This window comes from Psammomys obesus, unplaced genomic scaffold, assembly GCF_907164565.1.
Source record: "Psammomys obesus unplaced genomic scaffold, mPsaObe1.curated_primary_1811, whole genome shotgun sequence".
In the NCBI taxonomy this organism is placed as follows: Eukaryota; Metazoa; Chordata; class Mammalia; order Rodentia; family Muridae; genus Psammomys; species Psammomys obesus.
In genome coordinates, this window is record NW_026596079.1 from 40,858,722 (window position 1) to 40,880,799 (window position 22,078).

General features: G+C 42.0%; 1 protein-coding gene across 3 annotated transcripts in view; it reads left to right on the plus strand.

Annotated features, from left to right (window-relative positions):
• The first annotated feature begins 8,768 nt into the window (after positions 1 to 8,768).
• The window catches only part of Ankrd46 (ankyrin repeat domain 46), a 32,933-nt gene continuing 19,623 nt past the window's right edge, over positions 8,769 to 22,078 (plus strand). The window contains exons 1-3 of one of the 3 annotated variants that reach the window (XM_055626435.1): positions 8,769 to 8,832; positions 9,533 to 9,655; positions 15,978 to 16,111. In XM_055626435.1, the coding sequence (XP_055482410.1) occupies positions 16,068 to 16,111 (44 nt within the window). In that variant the 5' untranslated portion in view covers positions 8,769 to 8,832; positions 9,533 to 9,655; positions 15,978 to 16,067. The other 2 variants (XM_055626434.1, XM_055626436.1) reach the window with 2 other exon arrangements.

The following is a 22,078-nucleotide window of genomic DNA, read 5'->3' on the forward strand; positions in this document are numbered from 1 at the left end:
CTTTAGTCCTTTATATATGCTGGATATCAGCCCTCTGTCAGATACAGGGCTGGTGAAGATCCTTTCCCAGTCTGTAGGCTGTCGTTTTGTTCTGACGATAGTGTCTTTTGCTTTACAGAAGCCTTTCAGTTTCATGAGGTCCCGTTTATTGATTGTTGCTCTTAGAGCCTGTGCTGTTGGTGTTCTGTTCAGGAAATTGTCTCCTGTGCCAATGAGTTCTAGGGTCTTCCTCACTTTTTCTTCTAACCGATTTAGAGTGTCTGGTTTTATGCTGAGGTCTTTGATCCACTTGGACTTTAGTTTTGTGCAGGGTGATAAATATGGATCTATTTTTATTTTTCTGCATGTAGACATCCAGTTGGGACCAGCACCATTTGTTGAAGATGCTGTCTTTTTTCCATTGAATGGTTTTGGCTTCTTTGTAAAAATTCAAATATTCATAGGTGGGTTTATTTCTGTGTCTTCTATTCAGTTCCATTGATCCTCCTTTCTGTTTCTATGTCAATACCATGCAGTTTTTTTTTTTTTTTTTTTTTTTTTTTTTTTTTTTTTTTTTTTTTTTTACTATTGCTGTGTAGCACAGCTTGAGGTCGGGGATGGAGATACCTCCAGATGATCTGTTGTTGTACAGGATCGTGTTGGAGATTCTGGGTTTTTTGTTTCTCCATATGAAGCTGAGAATCTTTCTTTTAAGGTCTGTAAAGAATTGTGTTGGCATTTTGATGGGAATTGCGTTGAATCTGTAGATTGCTTTTGGCAGGATGGCCATTCTCACTATGTTAATCCTACCAATCCAAGAGCACAGGAGATCTTTCCATCTTCTGTATCCTTAGCCATCAGAGAGATGCAAATCAAAACAACCCTGAGATTTCACCTTACGCCCATCAAAATGACTAAAATCAAAAACTCAAATGACAACACATGCTGGAGAGGTTGTGGAGAAAAGGGAACCCTCCTCCATTGCTGGTGGGAATGTAAACTGGTACAACTACTTTGGAAATCAATCTGGTGCTTTCTCAGACAATTAGGTAGTACTTCCTCAAGACCCAGCTATACCACTCCTAGGCATATATCCAAAAGTTGCTCAAGGACATTTGCTCAACCATGTTTGTAGCAGCTTTATTTGTAATAGCCAGAACGTGGAAACAACCCAGATGTCCATCAATGGAGGAATGGATACAGAAACTGTGCTATTTTTATACAATAAATACTACTCAGCAATCAAAAGCGAGGAAATCATGAAATTTGCAAGCAAATGGAGGGATCTAGAAAAGATCATTCTGAGTGAGTTATCCCAGAAGGAGAAAAACACAATGGTATATACTCACTTATGTAGACCTATAAGATATGATAAACATAATGAAATTTATACACCTAACAAAGATAAACAAGAAAGAAGACCTGGGGTAAGATGATCAATCCTCACTTAGAAAGACAAATGTGATGGGCATTGGATGTAGTAGAAAACAAGTAACAGAACAGGAGCCTACCACAGAGGGCCTCTGAAAGACTCTACCTAGCAATGTATCAAAGCAGATACTAAGATTCATAACCAAACCTTTGGCAGAGTGTAGGGAACCATATGAAAGAAGGGGGAGTTAGTATGACTTGGAGAGGATAGGAATTCTACAAGGACCAAATATATCTGGGCACAGGGGTCTTATATGAGACTGTTTCTCCAACCAAGTACTATGTACTAACCTAGAACCTCTACTCGGATGTAGCCCATGGTAGCTCAGTAATAAAGTGGGTTTCCCTAGTAAGGGGAGCAGGAACTATTTCTGACTTGAACTCAATGGCGGGCTCTTTGGCCTTCCTCCTCCCCATCCCACCCAGGGAGGAGCAGTCCTGCTAGGCCACTGAGGAGGACTTTGCAGCCAGTCCTGAAGATACCTGATAAACCAGGGTCAGATGAAAGGGGAGGAGGTCCTCCCCTATCAGTGGACTTGGAAAGGGGCAGGAAGGAGATAAGGGTGGGATTGGGAGGGAATGAGGGAGCGGGATACAGCTGGGATACAAAGTTAATAAACTGTAACTAATAATAAAAATAAAAAATAAAACAAATGTAAGGATCTGACTGTGGCCTCAGAATCCATGTACACACACACACACACACACACACACACACACACACTCACACACACACAATGCCACATACAACAGATCTGGAAAGAAGAGATCTATTGTATAGGGGTGAGGAGAGAGAGAAAAACAGAGACAGGGACAGTGAGAGAGCATAGTAGAAGAAAAAGAGAGGATGGTGCCGCCCACCCAGAGAGAAAGTTAGAGAGAGCAGGGAAGGGGAAAGAAACTGAGGCAGAGAAGAGAGAGGGAGTAGTAAGCGACAGGGGTGGGGAAGTGGGGGACCTGTTATCCTGGGCCCCTGGTAGGTGACAGCTGATAAGGTCTAGGTTGCTAAGCAACCTAGAGGCAAGCTGCCTATATGCTAGCAACACACACACAGACACACACACACACACTCACACAGAAACTAGCCATTGTGCTGGGGAGATGGCTCAGAGGTTAAGAGCACTGGCTGCTTTTCCAGAGGTCTTGAGTTCAATTCTCAGCAACCATATGGTGGCTCCCAACCATCTATAATGAGATCTGGTGCCCTCTTCTGTCATGTAGGCAGAGCACTGTATACTTAATAAGTAAAAAACAAACAAAAACAACAACAACAAAAGAAAGAAAAATAGATAGATAGATAGATAGATAGATAGATAGATAGATAGATAGATAGATAGATAGATAGATAGAAACTAGTCATAGTGGCCCATGCTTGGTATCCCAGAGCTGTTCAGGTAATAACTTATGGATCTCTGGGAGACACTGGTCAGCTTACTTACTGAGTTATTAAGAAAGAAAGATAATGTCTTCTGTACTGAGTTTTGTTACCATTTTCAGTGATATACAATGAACTCTTCAGGAGAATATTTCTTCAGGGGCTTTGAAATCCATGTTTGTACACACCTATATTCCAAGCAAGATGCCTAGAAGTTTCTCATTGTTCTTTCCCCAAAGCCCCTATAACCAGGTCCTCAGAGTTTCCGAATCAAGCACCACTGGTTTGTGCAGCCGAGTGCAAACTATTTCCAGCCTCTCAGCTCAGGAATGGGCTTCATAAGCATTGCAGGACATTTTTTTATGCTGGAAATGCTTCAGCATATTGCTGTTTCAGTAAAGGTGACCTGAGTGATAGCAGGGTAGGAGGTGAGCTCTCTGAATGCTGAGTTTGCTTCTGCTTCTAGTTATCTGTAGAGTTTAGGCAACTTCTCAGACTGGATGATCTCAGTTTTCTTATCTGCAAAATTAGCTGTAAGAACACATGTCTGTTTTAGTCAGTTTGGCTATGTTGGTAACTGTGTTTTCTAGAATTCCCCTCTCCAGAATGGCTCTAGTGTAGAATTAAACCAGAGAGGGCTTGTGTGTAAGGTGGGGGACAGAATGATGGAAGGGCCATTACTCCCTTAGAGGCCTTTTCACACTTGGACTAAACACCATGCAAAGGCAGAGTTGCTGGGCAGCTCCAGCTTGTCCTCAGTCAGTCCACCCCACATCTAGATCTTCTGGATCCATGGTTCTGCCAGCCTCCAGAACCACATCCCTCACATGCTGAAGGTCTGGCAGGGGAAGTAGCTACAGAGAGAGTTGTTCTGAAAAGAGCCAAGCTGGGCTTGGCTTCCTAGAGTTCTCAGAGGGACTGGTGTGTGGCTTGAACAAAATGGTTTTTGCACCTTTTATTATTTATTGTGTGTGCAGGCATATGCATGCATGTGTACATCATAAGTTTTCAGAGAACTTGGTATTTGGTTATTTCTGCCATATAAGTCCTGGGGATTGCATTCAGGTCAGCAGTTTTGGTAGCAAGTGCATTTTGGACACTGGTAGTTGGTTATTGATTCTTCAACATCCCCTTCTAAACCTTCATCTCCTGAGCAGCTGTTGCAGTTGCTTAAGGCAGCTCCCAGAACAAATCTTTTATCTTATCAACATGTACAGTAGTTCTGTGCCCCTGCAGCCCAGCATCTCACAAGTCACCTGTATGGGATTTTCATGGCGAGGCTGTTGTGCAGCGGTGAGAGGGAAGTTAATTAGTGCTATACACTCTGTGTTCCTGTGGGATGAATGTTCCTCCCGTGACGAAAGCCTGGATAGTGCTTGATGATGCTGGCATGGCCAAGAAAAACAGTCTTCCTCTTCCCAGAGTTCCAGCTGCATGCATCCTGTTTTTTTAAAAATCAAGTTCCAAGGTGTTTATTTTGTAATTAACAAGGGGAAAAAAACCCTCTCATTTTGAAAGTTTGGCTTGAGATACTTTCTAGTTGTGCTGGTTCCTTCAGGAAAATGCTGTGAAATTTTTTCCCCAGTTTTGCAAAATGATGTTGCCTGACACATATATTTTCTTGTGGTTTAAGTGTTTCAAAGTGTTGGGGGATAGAGCTGGTTCGAACTGTGGTGCAGATGAATGGGTGCTACAGTGGTTTGCTCAGTCATTCTGTCTGAGGAGAACCCAGGAACCTTCACACTTGACACAACTTGACTCACAGCTAGAGAAGTGAGACCTGTGGGAGCTACACTTTTCAGGAGCATGTTTCCCTCTCCTGGTCATTCTGTAGTACTACACAAGAAACAAAATGATGACAGGGTCTATTATGTAGCCTTGCCTGTCCTGGAATTAACTATGTAGACTAGACCTCCTCTTCCTGAGAGTCTGGATTAAAGGTGTGCATCACCATGCCTGGCTAAGGATGTGTCTCTTCATTTTCAAGTTCTCAGTGTTTCAACAACACCTTCCTACCCTGAACACTTCTCTTTCTGCTCAGAGAACAGGTTCTGATCAGGTTATACTCTTTTGATCAGTGTTCCCATTAGTATTTTTAAAAATCTTTTGCATTTTCTGAGACCATGTAGGAAGACTTAATCAGCACAGCCTAGACTTTTATCTCCCCTACTGAAAAGGAAACCTTCCTGCCCCAAGCAATCCTCTATTTGCCTTGCTCATATCTAACATAGTGTTCTCCACCTAGATCTGGCTACACCTTAGAATTTCTGGAGCAGCAACATAGACCTCTATACTCATTTCTGAGCAACTTTGAATCAGTCTTGACTAGGCACAAGTGATTTTTAAGCTTCTGAGGTAGTTAGATTGTGCCGCTAGGGTGGAGAATCACTAAGCCAATATTCCTGAATACAGCCATGGGTTGGCACTTGTGTGGAAGTGCTGAGAACTCAAGGATAAAGAAGTAACTTGGCCACATGAATAGATTCTTTGCCACTACCACAGGACACACTTGTGGTCCTTTTTAACTCTGCAGAAGAAATATTGAGTATGAAAATAAGCATTTATCCAAAGATATCACTGCTCTCTTTTCTCAATGGAAGAAACTCTTGCTTTTCATTATCTTATTCCAGTTGCAATTAATTGCAGGTATCCCTTGTTGCCAAAAATTTTACAGTCAGAACTTGAAACCAAATGTGTGGTTGGTGATGAAGACAAAGAGGCATGTTTTTCTGATTATAGTGAAGTTTAAAATTTAAAGCCCTCAAACTGGGAATGGTGGTGCATGCCTTTAATCCCAGTACTCAGGGAGGCAGAGGCAGGGGGAGCATTGTGAGACCAGCCTTGTGTATAAAGTGAGTCCAGAATAGCCAAGGCTAAACAGAGAAACCTTGTCTCAAAACAAACAAACAAACAAACAAACAAACACAACAAAACAAAAAGATTCTAGGCCCTCAAAATAAACAAGATGCCAGTCTTTAGAAGTTGCATATGCCCCCCAATCCCTAGAACCTACACATATGCAACCTTGCACAGTATCTTAGGTTGTTTCTTTTTTTCTGTCGCTGTGATAAAATAACTCGATGAAGAAAACTTACTGGTTAAAAGAATTATTTTGGCTCACAGTTCAAGGGTACAGTCCATCTTTGCAGGGAATGGTGCCACCCACAGTGGATGGATCTTCCTAGGATAGTCCTTCTCAAGCATTCCCTGGGGCCTAGCTCCTAGGTGGTTCTAGATGTTATTGAGTTACCATCAGTCAAAGGAAAGGGGATTACCCAAAGTTCCTGAGATATGGAGATCATTCTGGATTAATTTAGTGTGTTCCACGGAAGCATGGGGGTGGGTGTTAGAAGGCTTGAGACAAAGTCAGAGAAGATGCAGTCATGGCAGTGAAATCCAGGAAGGAGAAAAAGCATTGATTGAATGTCCAGCTTTAAAGCTAGAAGAAGAGCCACAGCTAGGGGACGGAGGTTGCTTCTAGAAGCTGCATAAGTTAAGGAATCTCTGAAGTATGTAGCACTTTGATTTTAACAGGGTGAAACACTGTGGATTCTGACCTCCTGACCTGTAAAATGACTAATGCAACTGCTTAAACAATTTGATTTGTGGAAGCTGAGGTGCAGCCCTCTCCTATACAGACCTCTTCCAATCCCTTGGAGGGATTGTGGAAGTGTGGTCACAGGACAATGTGTTTTGTGACATTATTTCAGTTCCCATTGATTAAGATTGCTGCCTTTTTCTCTTCAGACTGCCTCAGGAATTCTTCCTGCAAAGTCAGCACCATCCCAACATTCTGGGGCGCAGGTAAGCAAGCAAACAACAGGGGGAGTGTGGACCCTGGGTGGGGTCCAGCATTCTGGGGCTCAAGTAAGGAGGAAACAGAAGGAGACTCTTTAGTTTGTATTTAGTAGGATATTGTGATTTGTGGTCACTTCCAATAAGTATCAAGATATTGCTGGGATATAAAAATGGCATCTCTGAAGATGTTCAATGTCCACTCTGTCACGTACCCAGATATGGTGACACCCAGGAGTCAGGAGACACATGCAACTTGCAATCCATTTCTTTAAAAGCTGTCTTCACAGTCCCTAAAATTTCCCTATTGACAAAAGCCATAATTCATGAAGAAGAAAAGATATATTAAAATATAAGCAATCAATAAACTCTCAAGTTGTTTGATAAACCAACCAGGGAAGAATAAATTATATAAATATAATTACCATTTTAATTACCCAATGATTTGACACAGTGGGTGGGCATACATGGGGATTCTACACACTTGGTCACTGACAAATTGATTAATGTACCACCAATTTAAAGAATATTTAGCTTAATCACTGCACAAGTAAATGTTAAAATCCTGAGATGGGGGCTGGAGAGATGGCTTAGAGCACTAGCTGTTCTTCCAGAGGACCTGGGTTCAATTCCCAGCACCCACATGGCTGTCTGTAACTTCAGTTCCATAAAATCCAACATGCTCACACAGACATACATGCAGGCAAAACACAGGTGCATATAAAAGTTAAAACAAATAAAACCTTTAAAAAAATAATCCTAAAATGATTGGCAGCCTTGGGGTCAATGATGTGCAAGTAGAGGCCCGAGGTCAGTCTTAGGTGTCATACTTTAATTTTTTTTTTTTTTTTTTTTTACTTTTTGAGACATGGTTTTTCTGTGTAGCTTTGGCTGTCCTGGACTTGCTTTGTAATCCAGGCTGGTTTGAGCTCACAGAGATCCACCTGCCTCTGCTTGTCTGAGTGTTGGGATTACAGGTGTATGCCACCGTGCCAGGCTCCCTTTGTAATTCTTTTTTTAATATAATTTTTTATTTATTACAATTTATTCACTTTGTATCCCAGCTGTAGCCCACCCCTCGCAATCCCACCTTCCTTCCCTCATCTCCTCCTGTGCCCACAGACCACCTATAGGGGAGGTCCTTCTCCCCTTCCATTTGACCTAGCCCATCAGGTCTCATCAGGACTATCTGCGTTGTCTTCCTCAGTGGCCTGGTAAGGCTGCTCCTCCCTCAGTGGGAGGTGATCAAAGAGCCTGGCACTGAGTTCATGTCAGAGATAGCCCCTGTTCCCCTTACTAGGACATCCATTTGGAGACTGAGCTGACACGGGCCACCTCTGTGCAGGGGTTCTAGGTTATGTCCACGAAAGGTCCCTGGTTGGAGTATCAGTCTTAGAAAAGACCCCTGGGCCCAGATTTTTTGGTTCGGTTGTGGAGCTCCAGACCCTTCCAGGCCTTTCTATCTCCCCCTTCTTTCATAAGGTTCCCTGCACTCGAGTGAAGGGAATGTGAGATTTCCTCAAGGCAGGCAATAATCGGAAACATCTGACATTGCTTGGGGAGAGGATGGACTTAGACTGAATCCTTGAACAGATGACACCCTACAGGGTCCTTTGGTGGGGTGGATGGCGCTGAAATTCAGGGGAAGAACATTAAGTGTTTAAAAGAAGTCACCTTGGCTGTAGGAATGGGTTGACAGAAAAAAGAGAAAAGAAGCTATGTGAAAGAAAGTCCCAGCAAATAGGTGTATTGTTGTTTTTCAGATTTGGTTGTACACATGGCAAAATAAGTCAAGGGACCCTACCAAGTGGGGTTTAAGCCTTCAATCCACCATAATAATGTTATTATTCAGTAGGACGACTGTCAGCCATTGCTTGCTAACATGTGTATTCAAAATTTTAAACATCTCCTTGGCAGTCAGAAACTAACAAATTAGTGCCCGTGAGACTTAATAAATTTGTTTTTGCCTTTGAAATTTCTACTTAGTGGAGTGGATGAGACGTATATTTAGAAAAAGAGGTGAAAGCGCGCGATGGTGGTGAATTCAGACAGGAAAAACCTCTCTAAGCCTTTCTTAGTCTAATTCAGATGACGCCAAACCTCCATAACGAGCCTCCCGCCAGTAGGGGGCGATCCGCTGTGTAGCGCGAGGCTTCTCTGTCTCGCGGAGCTCCATCTCTTTGGCTGCCCGAGCTCCGCCCGCCGCCGAGAGAGAGGTTGAACCGTTGCAGTTGCTGCTGCCTCAGACTCAGGTACCGTGGCACGGGCCGGGACAGTGGGCGGGAGCCAGGGATATCTGCCCTGACTGTCGAGGAGCCAGGCGCGGGTCCGAGCGGCTTCCCCGCGGGCGATGCTGGCGGGAGGGCCTGGGTCAGACCTGTGAGGTTGTGCGGAGGATGCCCGCTGTTATTGGGGAGTCCCCCGCAGCCCACGCCCCACCCCGGCAGGATGGCTACATCCCAACCCCGCCCGGATGCAGAGCATAGTTTGGGACTGTGGCCCGCAGTCTGAGCGTATGTGGGAGCTGTGGAAGTAAATGTGAGCTGTCCAGACTGTCACACCGCCCAGCGATAGCCACGGTAAGACAGGATGCACACTTTCCGTGTAGGCCTCAGGTGATCGTGAACTTTCACACTTGACACACGTCGTTAAAAAGCAGATGTTTTCTCTCCAGATTTCCCAACAACTGTCTTGAAAAGACATTTATCCTTGACAGCGTTGTACAGAATTTAGAATTGGCTGAAGAATGTAGCTCTTCATGTACCATTGAAGAGTAACTTCTCTTCAGAACGTAGCATTGAAACCTAGGAACTTCCTAAGGCGCTATCAGTGGTATGGTGGTTTTTACGTTACAGTAACAGTTGGCTGTCATCTTGTCAGATATTGTGCCCAGTGATGTACCTTTTAAAAATCATTGCAACAACCCTAACAAGTACCATCTCTGATTTGCAGATAAGGAAACTGAGGCACGGAGTATAAATTAATTTGTCCAAGTCCAAACAGTTGGCAAAGATTAAGTGGGATCTAAGACGCCCAAGACCTCATCCAGAATCCCATTTCTGTTACCACCCAAAGGTATGTGTTCCTTAAGATTTTTGTTTATTAATACAATTTGTCTCCAGAACTGATTTCTCTTAGACTTGTGTTTGTGATAGTATGCAAGAGCCTCTACCACTGTCCTTTTAGTTTTAAAGGGAGTTTAATGAGAAAACAAGTTTGTTCATTAAGCCTTGTAGTATAATAAAGTTAAATGTCCTGGGTCCTCACTACTTCATTACAGTTTGATTTGAAGGAGAAGTGGGTCTCTGTTTATCTACACACATTATTTTTGTGTTAATCGTATTTTCACAGCAGTTCTAGTGAGTTTACCTTGCACATGCAGCATTCTGCCAAACAGAGATCTTTTTTTTCTCCGACAATAAGTTAATGTTTTACAGGGTATTGGATAGGCATAGGAGAGAACTGTCACATGATGAGGAATGAAGGATTCAGGGCACATTTTGTAGAGCAAATTGAGTTAATGATTGCAAGATCAAGGATTTTCACTATGAGATTAGAAGTGGTTATTTCCCACTCCCTGAGATCAGGCCAGTAGAGCGTGTCCCTTTACTATTGCTGGGATAAAATGCCTGGTCAAAGCAACATATGGAAGAAGGCTCCTGACTCCAGGGTGCAGTCTGTCACTGTGAAGAAGGGAAGGTGGCAGGGGCTTGAAGCAGCTAGTCATATTACAGCCATGGACAAGAGCAGAGAGCAGGGAGTTAATACCTGATAGGCCTCAGTTTCATCTCCTCACCATTCTGTTTTAGGGCCCAGCTCCTGAAATGATGCTGCCCACAGGGTGGGCCTTTCCATCCCAATTGAGGAAGTCCCTCATAGGCGTGTCCACAGGCCAACCTAATTTAGATACTTCCTCACGGAGACTCTGTTCCAGGTGTTTCTTTCTTGTGTTAGGTTGACAACCAGCACTGAGTCCCAACTCCATTAGCCGTATCAGGATTTAACTTGTCTTGTCAGGATCCATGCAGCCGACACAGCCTGTCTTTCATGGTGGGGCAATTCTAAGAACCATGGACGTACAGGTGACCCAAGTCTTTGATTTAATGGAGCTAAGATTCCTCTGGAGGAAGACGAGAATAGTAAAGTAATTTGTTTAAAAATGGAAATATATCCAGTGAGATGGTAACAATTACTAAGAAGAAAAATAAAGTAGTGAGGGTGTGGAAGGTGCTGGGAAAGGAGCTTGTACAGTTTTACAGTAAGAAACGGTGTCCAAGAAAATGCACTGAAGTAAAATTGAAGGCAGCCCTATAGCTGTCAAGCAGAAAGTATATAGCAAACACAGAAACCCAGAGAGCACCAGTCTGTTAGGGGACTAGCAAGGAGCCCATGGGCTCTGAGCAGAGGAAGAGAGAAAGGCATGAAGTCAGAAGCTTAATGGATGCTAGTATATGCTGGCTTTTACTCATGAAGAAGAAGATGGCCAGAGGAATTGGAGCTGAATGAGAGGAAGAACTGACCTAATGTGCTTAGGCCTGACTGTAAGAGCAAAGATGGAGTCAGAGAGACCAATTAGGAGGTACCATAGCTACTCATCATTCCTGGAGCACACAATCCAAGATGCCATGCATGCCTGAAACCTTGGATAGTAAGTACCAAGTCCTACATGGTGTGCTGTTTTCCTTTATATACACGCATATGATAAAATTTACTTCTCAACATAAGCGCAGTAAGAGACAACTCTAAATAATAAAATAGGACAATTATTGTAGCATTATGCTACAATAAAAGTTACATGAATATGGTCTCTGCCTATTTAAAAATATATATTGTATTCACCCATTTCTTTGTGGGGTTTGAGGTGATAAGATGCTCGAATGATGAAATGAAACAAGGCGAATGATATAGGCGTTGCAACATGGGCCACAAGCATTGCATTACCAACACTGGCAATCAATCTGATGGTCTTGATGGCAGCTAAATGACTGTTGCAAACAGAGCCTGCTAAAAAGGGGTGAGTCATGTCTGGGGTGGCACAGGGCTAGGTCATTTGGGATTTCATCACACTATTCAGAATGCTATGTGCTTTAGAACTTATGAATTCTTTCTGGAATTTTCCGTTTATATTTTGGACTATGATTGACCATGGGTGTTGAAAGCAAAAAACAAACAAACAACAACAACAAAACCCATGAAATGTAAAACCATGGATAAGTGTGTATGGATAAGTATAGTAAGCAGGACTCATATTCTAGAAAGGATTTGCTGATAGATTGGAAGTGGATGTAAGAATGGGCGGCACACAGAGCAGAAACTGGGTTTAGTTTTAGTCATAGTTGAGATGCCCGTACAAATAGATTGAGAGAGTGGGGTTCAAGACAAAGGTTTAACTGGAAACAGAAGTTATCAGAAAGGTCGTGTAGTAGCCATATAACATAACAAAATTCTTGGTATAAATATGTTGAAGAGAGGAAAGATGTATTTTATTTCTAGTTTAGAGGTCTTAGTCCATAGTCCTTGCTCTGTGGCTTCTGGAGCCATTGTGAAACACATTCCTGGAGGTGGGAGCAGGTAGCAAGGTTGCTCCTTTCCTGGAGACAAGAAGCAGAGAGAGTGTCACATGCTTGCCATGACTCACTTCCTTCAGGCTGGATCCATGTGCTGAAAATACAGTCTCCCCAGATAGCTGCACCAGCTAGGAACTGAGCCTTCAGTACCCGAGCCTTCATATCCAAACCATCACAGTTGTGTTAAAGTTGTTAGACTGGAACCTAGAATGAGGACTTGAGAATTGAGCCATGGAACCTTTATGTATGGTGACTGATGGGACTGAGAACATTAAAGGACACTGGGGAGGAGAAACTGCAGTGTTTGAGGGAAAGGGGTGGGTGTAGAGTACCAGGGAGAAACTGATGAACTGTATCATCCTGCTGACTTGACAGGCCTTGTGGATGGAATTGAACATGGCAAAGGACGAAATGGTCTTAAGAACAAAGTTAGGATACTTATGTACAAGAAATGAAAAACTGTTATTAAAAAAAAAAGAGGCAGTTAAGGTGTTGCAACATTGAGATACATGTGACCTGTAGACTTGAACAGAGTTGCAACAGATACAAAAACAGTTACACAATTCCTGTGACCACATATGTATGTTTAAATTCTAAACATAATGCACCTGGCTGTAGTAACTATATTCTACAGTTCTCAGCATTCTGATGCTCTGGGATTTATCAATAATTGTTTAAAACCTTTCATCTTTATGGATCGCCTTAGTAAGATAGAAGAGCAGTGGTATTTCAAGTAATGAGAAGAAAAGAATTAAAGCAGAAGCCTGCGAAATTGAAAATGGGAAATCAGTAACCAGGAACTTCAAAGCTAGTTCTTTGGAAAGATTGGTAGAATCAATACATCTCTAGGCAGCTGAAGAAAAGGGAAGACACAGATTCCTAATATTATCAATGAGTAGGCCTGGTGGCCCATACTTGAAATCCTAGCTCTTAGAGGGTGGAAACAGGAGGATTATGAATTTGAGGCCAGGCTAACCTGGGTAACATAGGGAGACACAGTGTCTCCCTATGTCTTATATATATATATGACGGTATATATATATGTATATATGATAGTATGTATGATATATATAAATATATGAAAGGACATTGTTACAGGTCCCATGGGCATTAAATGAAAAAGAATACTATACTGTGCCCACACATTTTATAATCTAGATGAATAAGAACCAGAACCAACCTTATAAACCTGCACTAGGCACAGATGAATGCATGGGTGAATTCTCTCAGACATTTAAGGAAGAAGTTATACCAGTTCTAGCAGCCTCTTTCAGATGAATGCTTATCACATTCTATGAGACCAGTGTTACTCTGCCACACCCTTACAACAATGAGAGAACTACAGGTATAGAACTCAGGATTGTAGTGTAAAAGTCCTCCACAAAGTATTGGCAAATAAATGTCCTGTTTATAAAAAGAATAACACAACAGCAGTGTTAGGCTAGAGAGGGGAAGCCCATGGTCATGTTAGGCACTCAGCAATGTAGCCTTCATTAGTGCTTCAACCTCCTCAGCAAGCTGAATTAAGAGAAGTCCTCAGTTTGGTAAAGAGCATCTCCAAACCCTACATCTAGCACTGTACTTAGTGGTATGAGACTTGGAGCTTTCCCACAGATGAGACACAGGGCAGATGCTGACTCTCAGTGCATTGGAAGTCCTACCTAGCTAATGCTAGACATAATGTTTGGGAAGGAAGAATTAAAGTCATCTTCAAAGGTTATATGATCATCTCTGCAGAAATTGTCAACATATTCCTAGCAGTAATGAGCAATTAGCAGCAAGGCTGGGATACAGCCTCAGGGAAGGAGAAGCTCTAGGCCACCTCAGAGGCCACCCCAAAGGCACAGTGTGGAAGAAGGCTTAAGAGGCTAGATTTTTATTACAATTAGGTATTTTTCTGCCTCGGGAAAGATACCATCAAATGAATGAAAAGGCGAGTGGAAAAAGAACAGACTGGGAGAACATATTTGTGAAAGACGTAATAAAGGGCTGTACTAAAATGTACTAAATTCTTAAAACCGAATACAGAATTTAACCCAATTTAAAAATGGGATAAAAGCGATGGTGATTAGTTTTGGTTGTTGATTATTTTTGTCACTTTTTTACCTTGGAGGTACACATGTGCGTGCATGCGTGTGTGTGTGTGTGTGTGTGTGTGATATGTAGAGATCAGGACAACTTTTGGCAGTTGATTCTCTCACACTGCCAAGTGGACTCTGGGGCTCAAACTCTGGCAGCAAGTGGTTTTTCTCATTACTATCTCCACAGTCTTTTGTTATTGTTTTTGTTGTTGTTTTATTTTTTATGTTTTTGTTGTTTGTGTGTGTGTGTGTGTGTGTGTGTGTGTGACTGTGTGCAGCCCTGGCTGTTCTGAAATTGCTATGTAAACCAGGCTGTCCTCTAACTCACAGAGATCTTCCTGCATTTGCCTCCTGAGAGCTAGAATTAAAGGTGTGGTGGCTAGTGGGTTTTTAAAAAATTTTATATTTGAGATTATAATTCTGTCATATTTGCCTTTCCTCCCTCCAAATCCTCCCATATGCCCCTTTTTGCTCTTTCAAATTCATAGCCTTTTTTCTCATTGTTGTTACATATATAGCCATATATGTGCACATATATCCTGCTGAATATATACCCTGCTCAGTCTGTGTAATGTTACTTGTATGTATGTGTTCAGGGCTGGCCATTTGGTATTGGGTAAGTATTGCTGTGCTCTTCCCTGGGAAAGAGTATCCCACTCTGAATCCCTTAATTACTGTAGTTCTTTGTGTAGTGTTCATGCTTAGCTTTGTCAGCCTAACAAAGTGGGAAGTGGAGATCATATAGACAGGTTGGCCTGAGGGCATGTCTGAGGAGAATTTAGTAAGTTGAGGTAGGAGGATCCTCACCTGTGAGTGGAGAGAGCAAGCCAGGCACAGGCGCACACACATTACTTCATTGTTCCCTGCTTATGACTGTGAGTATGATGTAACCAGCTCCCTCCAGCTTCTGCTGCCCGGAATGGTGAGGCAGGTCGACCCTCTCTCCTGTGAGTTGCTTCAGTCAAGATTTTATTGCAGCAACAGGAAAGGACCCCAAATCAAGACCTTAACAAAAACTTGTCAGAGAAGATGTAGAAATGGCAAATGAGTATATGAAAGACACTTCTAGCATATGTCATCAAGGGAATGCACACTTTTTTTCTTTCTTTGTTCGAGGCACGGTTTTCTTGTGTAGCCTTGGTTGTCCTGGACTGACTTTGTAGACCAGGCTAGCTTCAAACTTACAGAGATCTGCCTGCCTCTGACTCCCTTGCATTAAAGGCATGTGCCATCACGCTCAGCTAAGGGAATGCAAATTAAAACAATGCTTTAGTACCAGTCTTTACCTGTTAAAATGGTTACAGTCCAGAATATGAATAGCATGGAATGTTAGCAAGAGTATCAGCAGCCTGGTATCAGGTGCCTGGTTATAATCCCACCACTGTGGGAATAGAGGCAGAGATAGAAGGATCAAGAGTTCACAGCTAGCTGCATAGTGGGGTCAATGTTGACTTGAGCTATATAGCGGAACAGTGCCTCAAAAGACCAAAGGCTAGGACTGTAGCTTAATGGTTGAGTGTTTGACTAGTATACAAGGCCCTAGTTAGTTCCCTAACACCACAAAATACAACAGAGTATAAATTGGCAGGGTCTTATTCATTACTGATGGGAAAGCAAAATGATACAGTTCACATTGGAAGACAGTTTGACAGTTCTTAAAGAACTGAACATTTCTGCCACATAAGCCAGAAGTCATCTTCCTTGATAGGAGTCAAAAACATGTCTACACAAAAACCTGTCTTTACGTAGGTATTTACAGTGTTCAAACTAGAGCAAACGTGGAATCAATGGCATGGTCTTCAGTAAGAGAATGGATTTGCTGACTCATACATCTAGATAATGTCAGATGATCCAGCACTGAAGAGAAAGGAACCCACAACCAGGTGAGAAACTAGAAGATGCTCATGAACATGTTTTGAGTAAACGCAGTGGGGAGCACTGTTGTCAGGCCAGCCTTGAAGCTGGTTCAGGAGCCTTACCAACAGTTGTATAGGCCTTCCTGTTTGTCCCCCAAAGGAGGCTAAAGCAGAGGCTAAAGGATGTAAAAGAAATACCTGTAAGTGAAGGGGTGGGAACACTGGAAGATCAGACGTCCTTGTGAAGTAGAGCCTGGGTAGTGGGGTTAAAGCCCAGGGAGATCATTGCCTCCGTCCAGGATGGCAGCAGAGCTTGCGGGCTTCCAGGGTGTATCTGTTTCTGAACTGTTACACACCTAAAGTCATCTGATAAACTGTAATGAGAACTAAAATCAGTACAGTGAAGATAGAAGGAAGAAGGATCTGTTTGCATGACTATTGCTGAGAATGACGGGCTGAAAGTCAAAGTACTAGCTGTCCTGAACCTGAAAGCGTGGCTTTAATTTGTCTTTGTCTTTTATGCCTTTGTAGATTAAGATATAAAACATTTCTGATTCAGATCATTTTCCAAAATTAAAAACTATTTTCTGAGATATAATTTTTCCCATGTACTCAAAAATAAGAAACTTGTTACAGTATTTGGAGCCTATAAGGGCATCATCTGTTGAAAGCATTTTAAAGAACAATTTTCAAGTCATAATGATCTTTTCTGAATAGTGTGGTTCTTTTGAGTGCCAGAACAAAAGTTCAAAGCAGCAATTATTCAGTCTTTAAAATTGCTAAGTGTTGCTAAGTGTTGTAGTTTGTCACGTCCCTGATGAACATTTTAAAAAAATGAGGACATTAGCCATGTTATTGCCAGTCTCCTTAGTATTAATTATGTGTAAATGACAGAGTTCTGACTTTAAGACAGTGTGAATAAGAGCTGGAAGAAACCTGAGGTGTGTATGTGAAACAGCAAGGAGTTTTAACTGGCCATGTCCGAGTCTTCACTGGGGACTCCATCCAGGCAGGGGTATCTTGTTCTGCACTAGAACATGCTTCCTGGAAGACAGTAGGTCTGGGTGTAGCTGCTGCAGTGTGAGATCCACAGTCAGTGAGCTCTTCCCTGTGCTGTCACTGTTATCCTTGAGCTTTCTGAGAAGTCTGTAAATATTTCTTAGGGTTGGAGAGGTAGCTCTCTGGTGAAGAGAACAGTCTGCTTTTTCAGAGGACTTAGTTCAGCTCTCAGCATCCATGTCAGATGGCTCATGGCCTCCCATAATAACTCAAGTTATAATAACTATAATAACACAGGGGACCCAGTGCCTTTGATCTCTCTGTATACATGTAGAACACTATCCCCACCATATATACATAACTCCTGGGAACTAATCTTGGGACTTGCTAGCCTCTATTCCCATCTGAAAGATTCCCCAGAGCTCTCTGGGAGACAGCCTGCCTCCTGTTTGACACCTTTCTAGGAGAGGCTGTGAACGGGCCACTCTCAGCAAGAAGGAAACTTGCTGTGATTCATTGCTTTTCCATTTGAAATTATTATTCTGCTGGGAAAACTCTAGAAACTGCTTCATCTGTTCTGCCTCAGGATATTGGCATTCCCAACTTTCTGCCCCATTACATAGTTTCCTAAGTGACATTCTATAGAAAGTTCAGCTGAAAACTAATTTCTGCCTGTAATCTTATTCTTATTATTTTTTTTTTCATAACCTGAACTTGGGAATATAGGAAGAAGAAGAAGATGATGAAAATAAAAAATCCATTTTTCTTTTGTAAATCCAGATCCTTGTACTCATTCAACCTTCACTGTCTGGATATCAAAAGATGAGCTCCTACCTCTCAGCTCCAAGAGAGAAAGAAGCCAGAGCTCCCTGTCGAGCCTCAGATACTCTGAGCCATCTCAGAGGCCTCAGCATTAACATACCCAACACCATTATGGCAGGTCCTTCTCCCTATCCAGAGGTCACTTAGCAATATGCTGTTGAAGTTGGTGCTTCAGTTCTCTGCATTTGTGTTAGGTGTGTGCAACGAACTGAGCAAGGCCTCTGTGGTAGCATAGGATTTATAAGAGTTGCTGGGGTTTAAGGATCAATGAAGTTTCCTTGATGTAATAGAAAAGTAGAATGATGTGTGTAGCCTCAAGGCAATCAGACAGCGCAGGGACACTAAGACCCTCTCTAAGGTTGTATGAGGGAAGATGGTGCCCTCCCCATGTTATACTGATGGAGGCTTTGCGTGAAGGATGTAGTACCTGCCAGCACCTGTGCGTAATTCAGTTTTCAAATAAAAGGCAAGATTGTCTCCAAAACTAAACTAAACTGAAGACTAGATACCAACAAGGTGGTGCTATTGGGTCATATGAACATTGCTGTTAGATCCCCTGTTTGATTAGTAACATAGGGGCAGGATGCTGAAGGCTACAGCTTGACTTCCCAGAGCTTTAATGTCCATGCAGTAAGAGTTACAAACACTGCATAACTACACAGTGAAGAGTCTAAAGCACGAAAGTATTAAACTGTCCAAACTAGTAGCAATGCTTTTATGAAATTATTTAGATTTATTTAAATCTATTATCTTTTCTAGAAGTTGAGTTGTGACTAAACTTTAGTCATTAAAACAATAAATATTCTAAATATTGCCAGAATATAACAGACATCCCAGTTTTAGTTTTTTTTTAGTTTCTTTTTGAAGGAGAAAAAAAAAAATAGGTAACATTTACTTGTTATCCCAGACAATGAGAAATACTTAAGAAAGGCAAATCCAGGATTGCAGTCACTCCCTGTAAACTAGAGGACATTTTCAAGGGTTTTATTGTTGTCTTTACACAAAAACTTGTATTCAGTGACAAGGTTTCTTCCTGTGGAGCAAGTGACACTGCTGACCTTTATGAGGGGAGCCTATTTGGAATGTGAACACTAGATTCAGACTCTCTTACACAGATGCTTTGATGAAAGGTTTGCCGGTTCAGCATGTGAAAAAGGAATCTCATGATAAAACCTGTAACTCGATATTTCATTTATACAGTGAAGTGATGCAGTGCTTAGCATACAGGGTTTCCTTAAGTAGCGGCAGTAACTGCTGCATTAGAATGAATGCATGGAGTGGTATGGCTGGATCTTGGGGAAGCGCTATTCCTAGTTGTCTGAGAATGCACCAGATTGACTTCCAAAGTGCTTGTACACGTTTACATTCCCACCAGCAATGGAGGAGGGTTCCCCTTTCTTCACAACCTCTCCAGCATGTGTTGTCACTTGAGTTTTTCATCTTGGCCATTCTGATGGGTGTAAGGTGAAATCTCAGGGTTGTTTTGATTTGCATCTTCCTGATGGCTAAGGAGGTTGAGCATCTCTTTAAGTGTTTCTCTGCCATTCTATATTCCTCTACTGAGAATTCTCTGTTTAGCTCCATACCCCATTTTTTTTATTGGATTACTTGATTTATTGCTTTTTAACTTCTTTAGTTCTTCATATATGCTGGATATCAGCCCTCTGTCAGATATAGGGTTGGTGAAGATCCTTTCCCAGTCTGTAGGCTGTCGTTTTGTTCTGACGATAGTGTCTTTTACTTTACAGAAGCCTTTCAGTTTCATGAGGTCCCGTTTATTGATTGTTGCTCTTAGAGCCTGTGCTGTTGGTGTTCTGTTCAGGAAGTTGTCTCCTGTGCCAATGAGTTCTAGGGTCTTTCTCACTTTTTCTTCTAACCGATTTAGAGTGTCTGGTTTTATGCTGAGGTCTTTGATCCACTTGGACTTTAGTTTTGTGCAGGGTGATAAATATGGATCTATTTTTATTTTTCTGCATGTAGACATCCAGTTGGGACCAGCACCATTTGTTGAAGATGCTGTCTTTTTTCCATTGAATGGTTTTGGCTTCTTTGTCAAAAATCAAGTATTCATAGGTGTGTGGGTTTATTTCCAAAAGGTGCTCAAGTACATAACAAGGACATTTGCTCAACCATGTTTCTTGCAGCTTTATTTGTAATAGCCAGAACCTGGAAACAACCCAGATGTCCATCAACGGAGGAATGAATACAGAAATTGTGCTATTTTTACACAATGGAATACTACTCAACAATTAAAAACAAGGAAATCATGAAATTTGCAGGCAAAAGGTGGGATCTAGAAAAGATCATTCTGAGTGAGTTATCCCAGAAGGAGAAAAACACACATGGTATTTCTTACTTATATAGACCTATAAGATATGATAAACATACTGAAATCTACACACCCAAAGAAGATAAACAGGATAAAGGACCCGGAGTAAGATGATCAATCCTCACTTAGAAAAACAAATGGGATGGACATTGGATGTAGGAGAAAACAAGTAACAGGACAGGAGCCTACCACAGAGGGCCTCTGAAAGACTCTACCTAGCAGTGTATCACAGCAGATACTGAGACTCATAACTAAACTTTCGGCAGAGTGCAGGGAATCATATGAAATAAGGGAGAGTTAATATGACCTGGAGAGGACAGGAGCTCCACAAGGACCAAATATATCTGGGCACAGGTGTCTTCTATGAGACTGTTTATCCATCCAAGGACCATGTATGGATATAACCTAGAACCTCTACTCAGATGTAGCCCATAGTAGTGGGTTTCCCTAGAAAGGGGAACAGGGACTATTTCTGACATGAACTCAATGGCGGGCTCTTTGGCCTTCCTCCTCCCCATCCCACCCAGGGAGGAGCAGTCCTGCTAGGCCACTGAGGAGGACTTTGCAGCCAGTCCTGAAGATACCTGATAAACCAGGGTCAGATGAAAGGGGAGGAGGTCCTCCCCTATCAGTGGACTTGGAAAGGGGCAGGAAGGAGATAAGGGTGGGATTGGGAGGGAATGAGGGAGCGGGATACAGCTGGGATACAAAGTTAATAAACTGTAACTAATATTTAAAAAATAAAAATTAAAAAAATGAATGCATGGCAGATGTTACGAGTTTTATATCAGATGTACAGGCTTTTGCTCATGTAAGACATGAGCGTGGTGGTGCTTGCTTGTAATCCCAGCACTGGGGAGGCCAGCCTGGTCTACAAAGAGAGTCTAGAACATGCAGGGCTACATGGAATAACCCTGTCTTGACAAAACAAAACAAGCAGACAAACAAACAAAAAAAACATGGGCACAAGTGGTTTTTGTTTTGTCTTGATTTGTTTTTCCTTTTTATTTAGTTCCCTGAGGGCATCTACTAAGTAATTCCCAATTAACCTAATTTAAATTATTTTAAGAATGTATTAGCCCTTTAAAAAGTACTATTGAGAAATTCATACATTTCAAAGTAATCTTTCTCTTTGCTGTGTTATGTTTTAATTATGAAATGATTGATAGTATAACATTGAGAAAATTACAAGGTTAAGACTTTTAGGGTAGGATGCTGGGCATTTGGGAAGCCCTGGCTTTGATCTTGAGCTGGGCACACTGGGCACATATAAACTACAGCTACATTTGAGGTCAGCCTGGTCTTAGACATGGGGGAACACTAAAATGTCAGAAGTGCCACAGAATGTGGATTCTCTACAAGTCTGAATGTAGAGTGAAAATGTGTCTATTGGCAGTAGGTCCATCTGTGCTCATGTAAACGTTGCTTATTTTGAATATCCATTGTTTCTAACCTCAGAAGACAACTCTAACATGTCCTCCAGGGCACTGGGCTGTCCTCAAAGTATTGTCTGGTTTCTTCTTCAGCTTACTTATACTTTCAGAATAGGAGCAATCTTTAAAAATAGTAGGAGCTGGTCAGGTGGCTCAGTGGCTAAGAGCCCTTGCTGCTCTTGAAATAGGATTGATTCTGTCATGGGTGACTCACAGTCTCCTGTAACACAAGGTCCAGAGGATCCAACACCTTCTTTTGACCTTTAAAGGCACTGAATACATACATATAAATAAAAATAAATTTGCTTTTTAAGAAAAAAAAAAAAAAGGCCCGTAGTAAATATTTGTACACTTATCTTTATTTAGAACACACGACTCAAAACTTAGAAGTTCAAACTTTAACAATAGGAT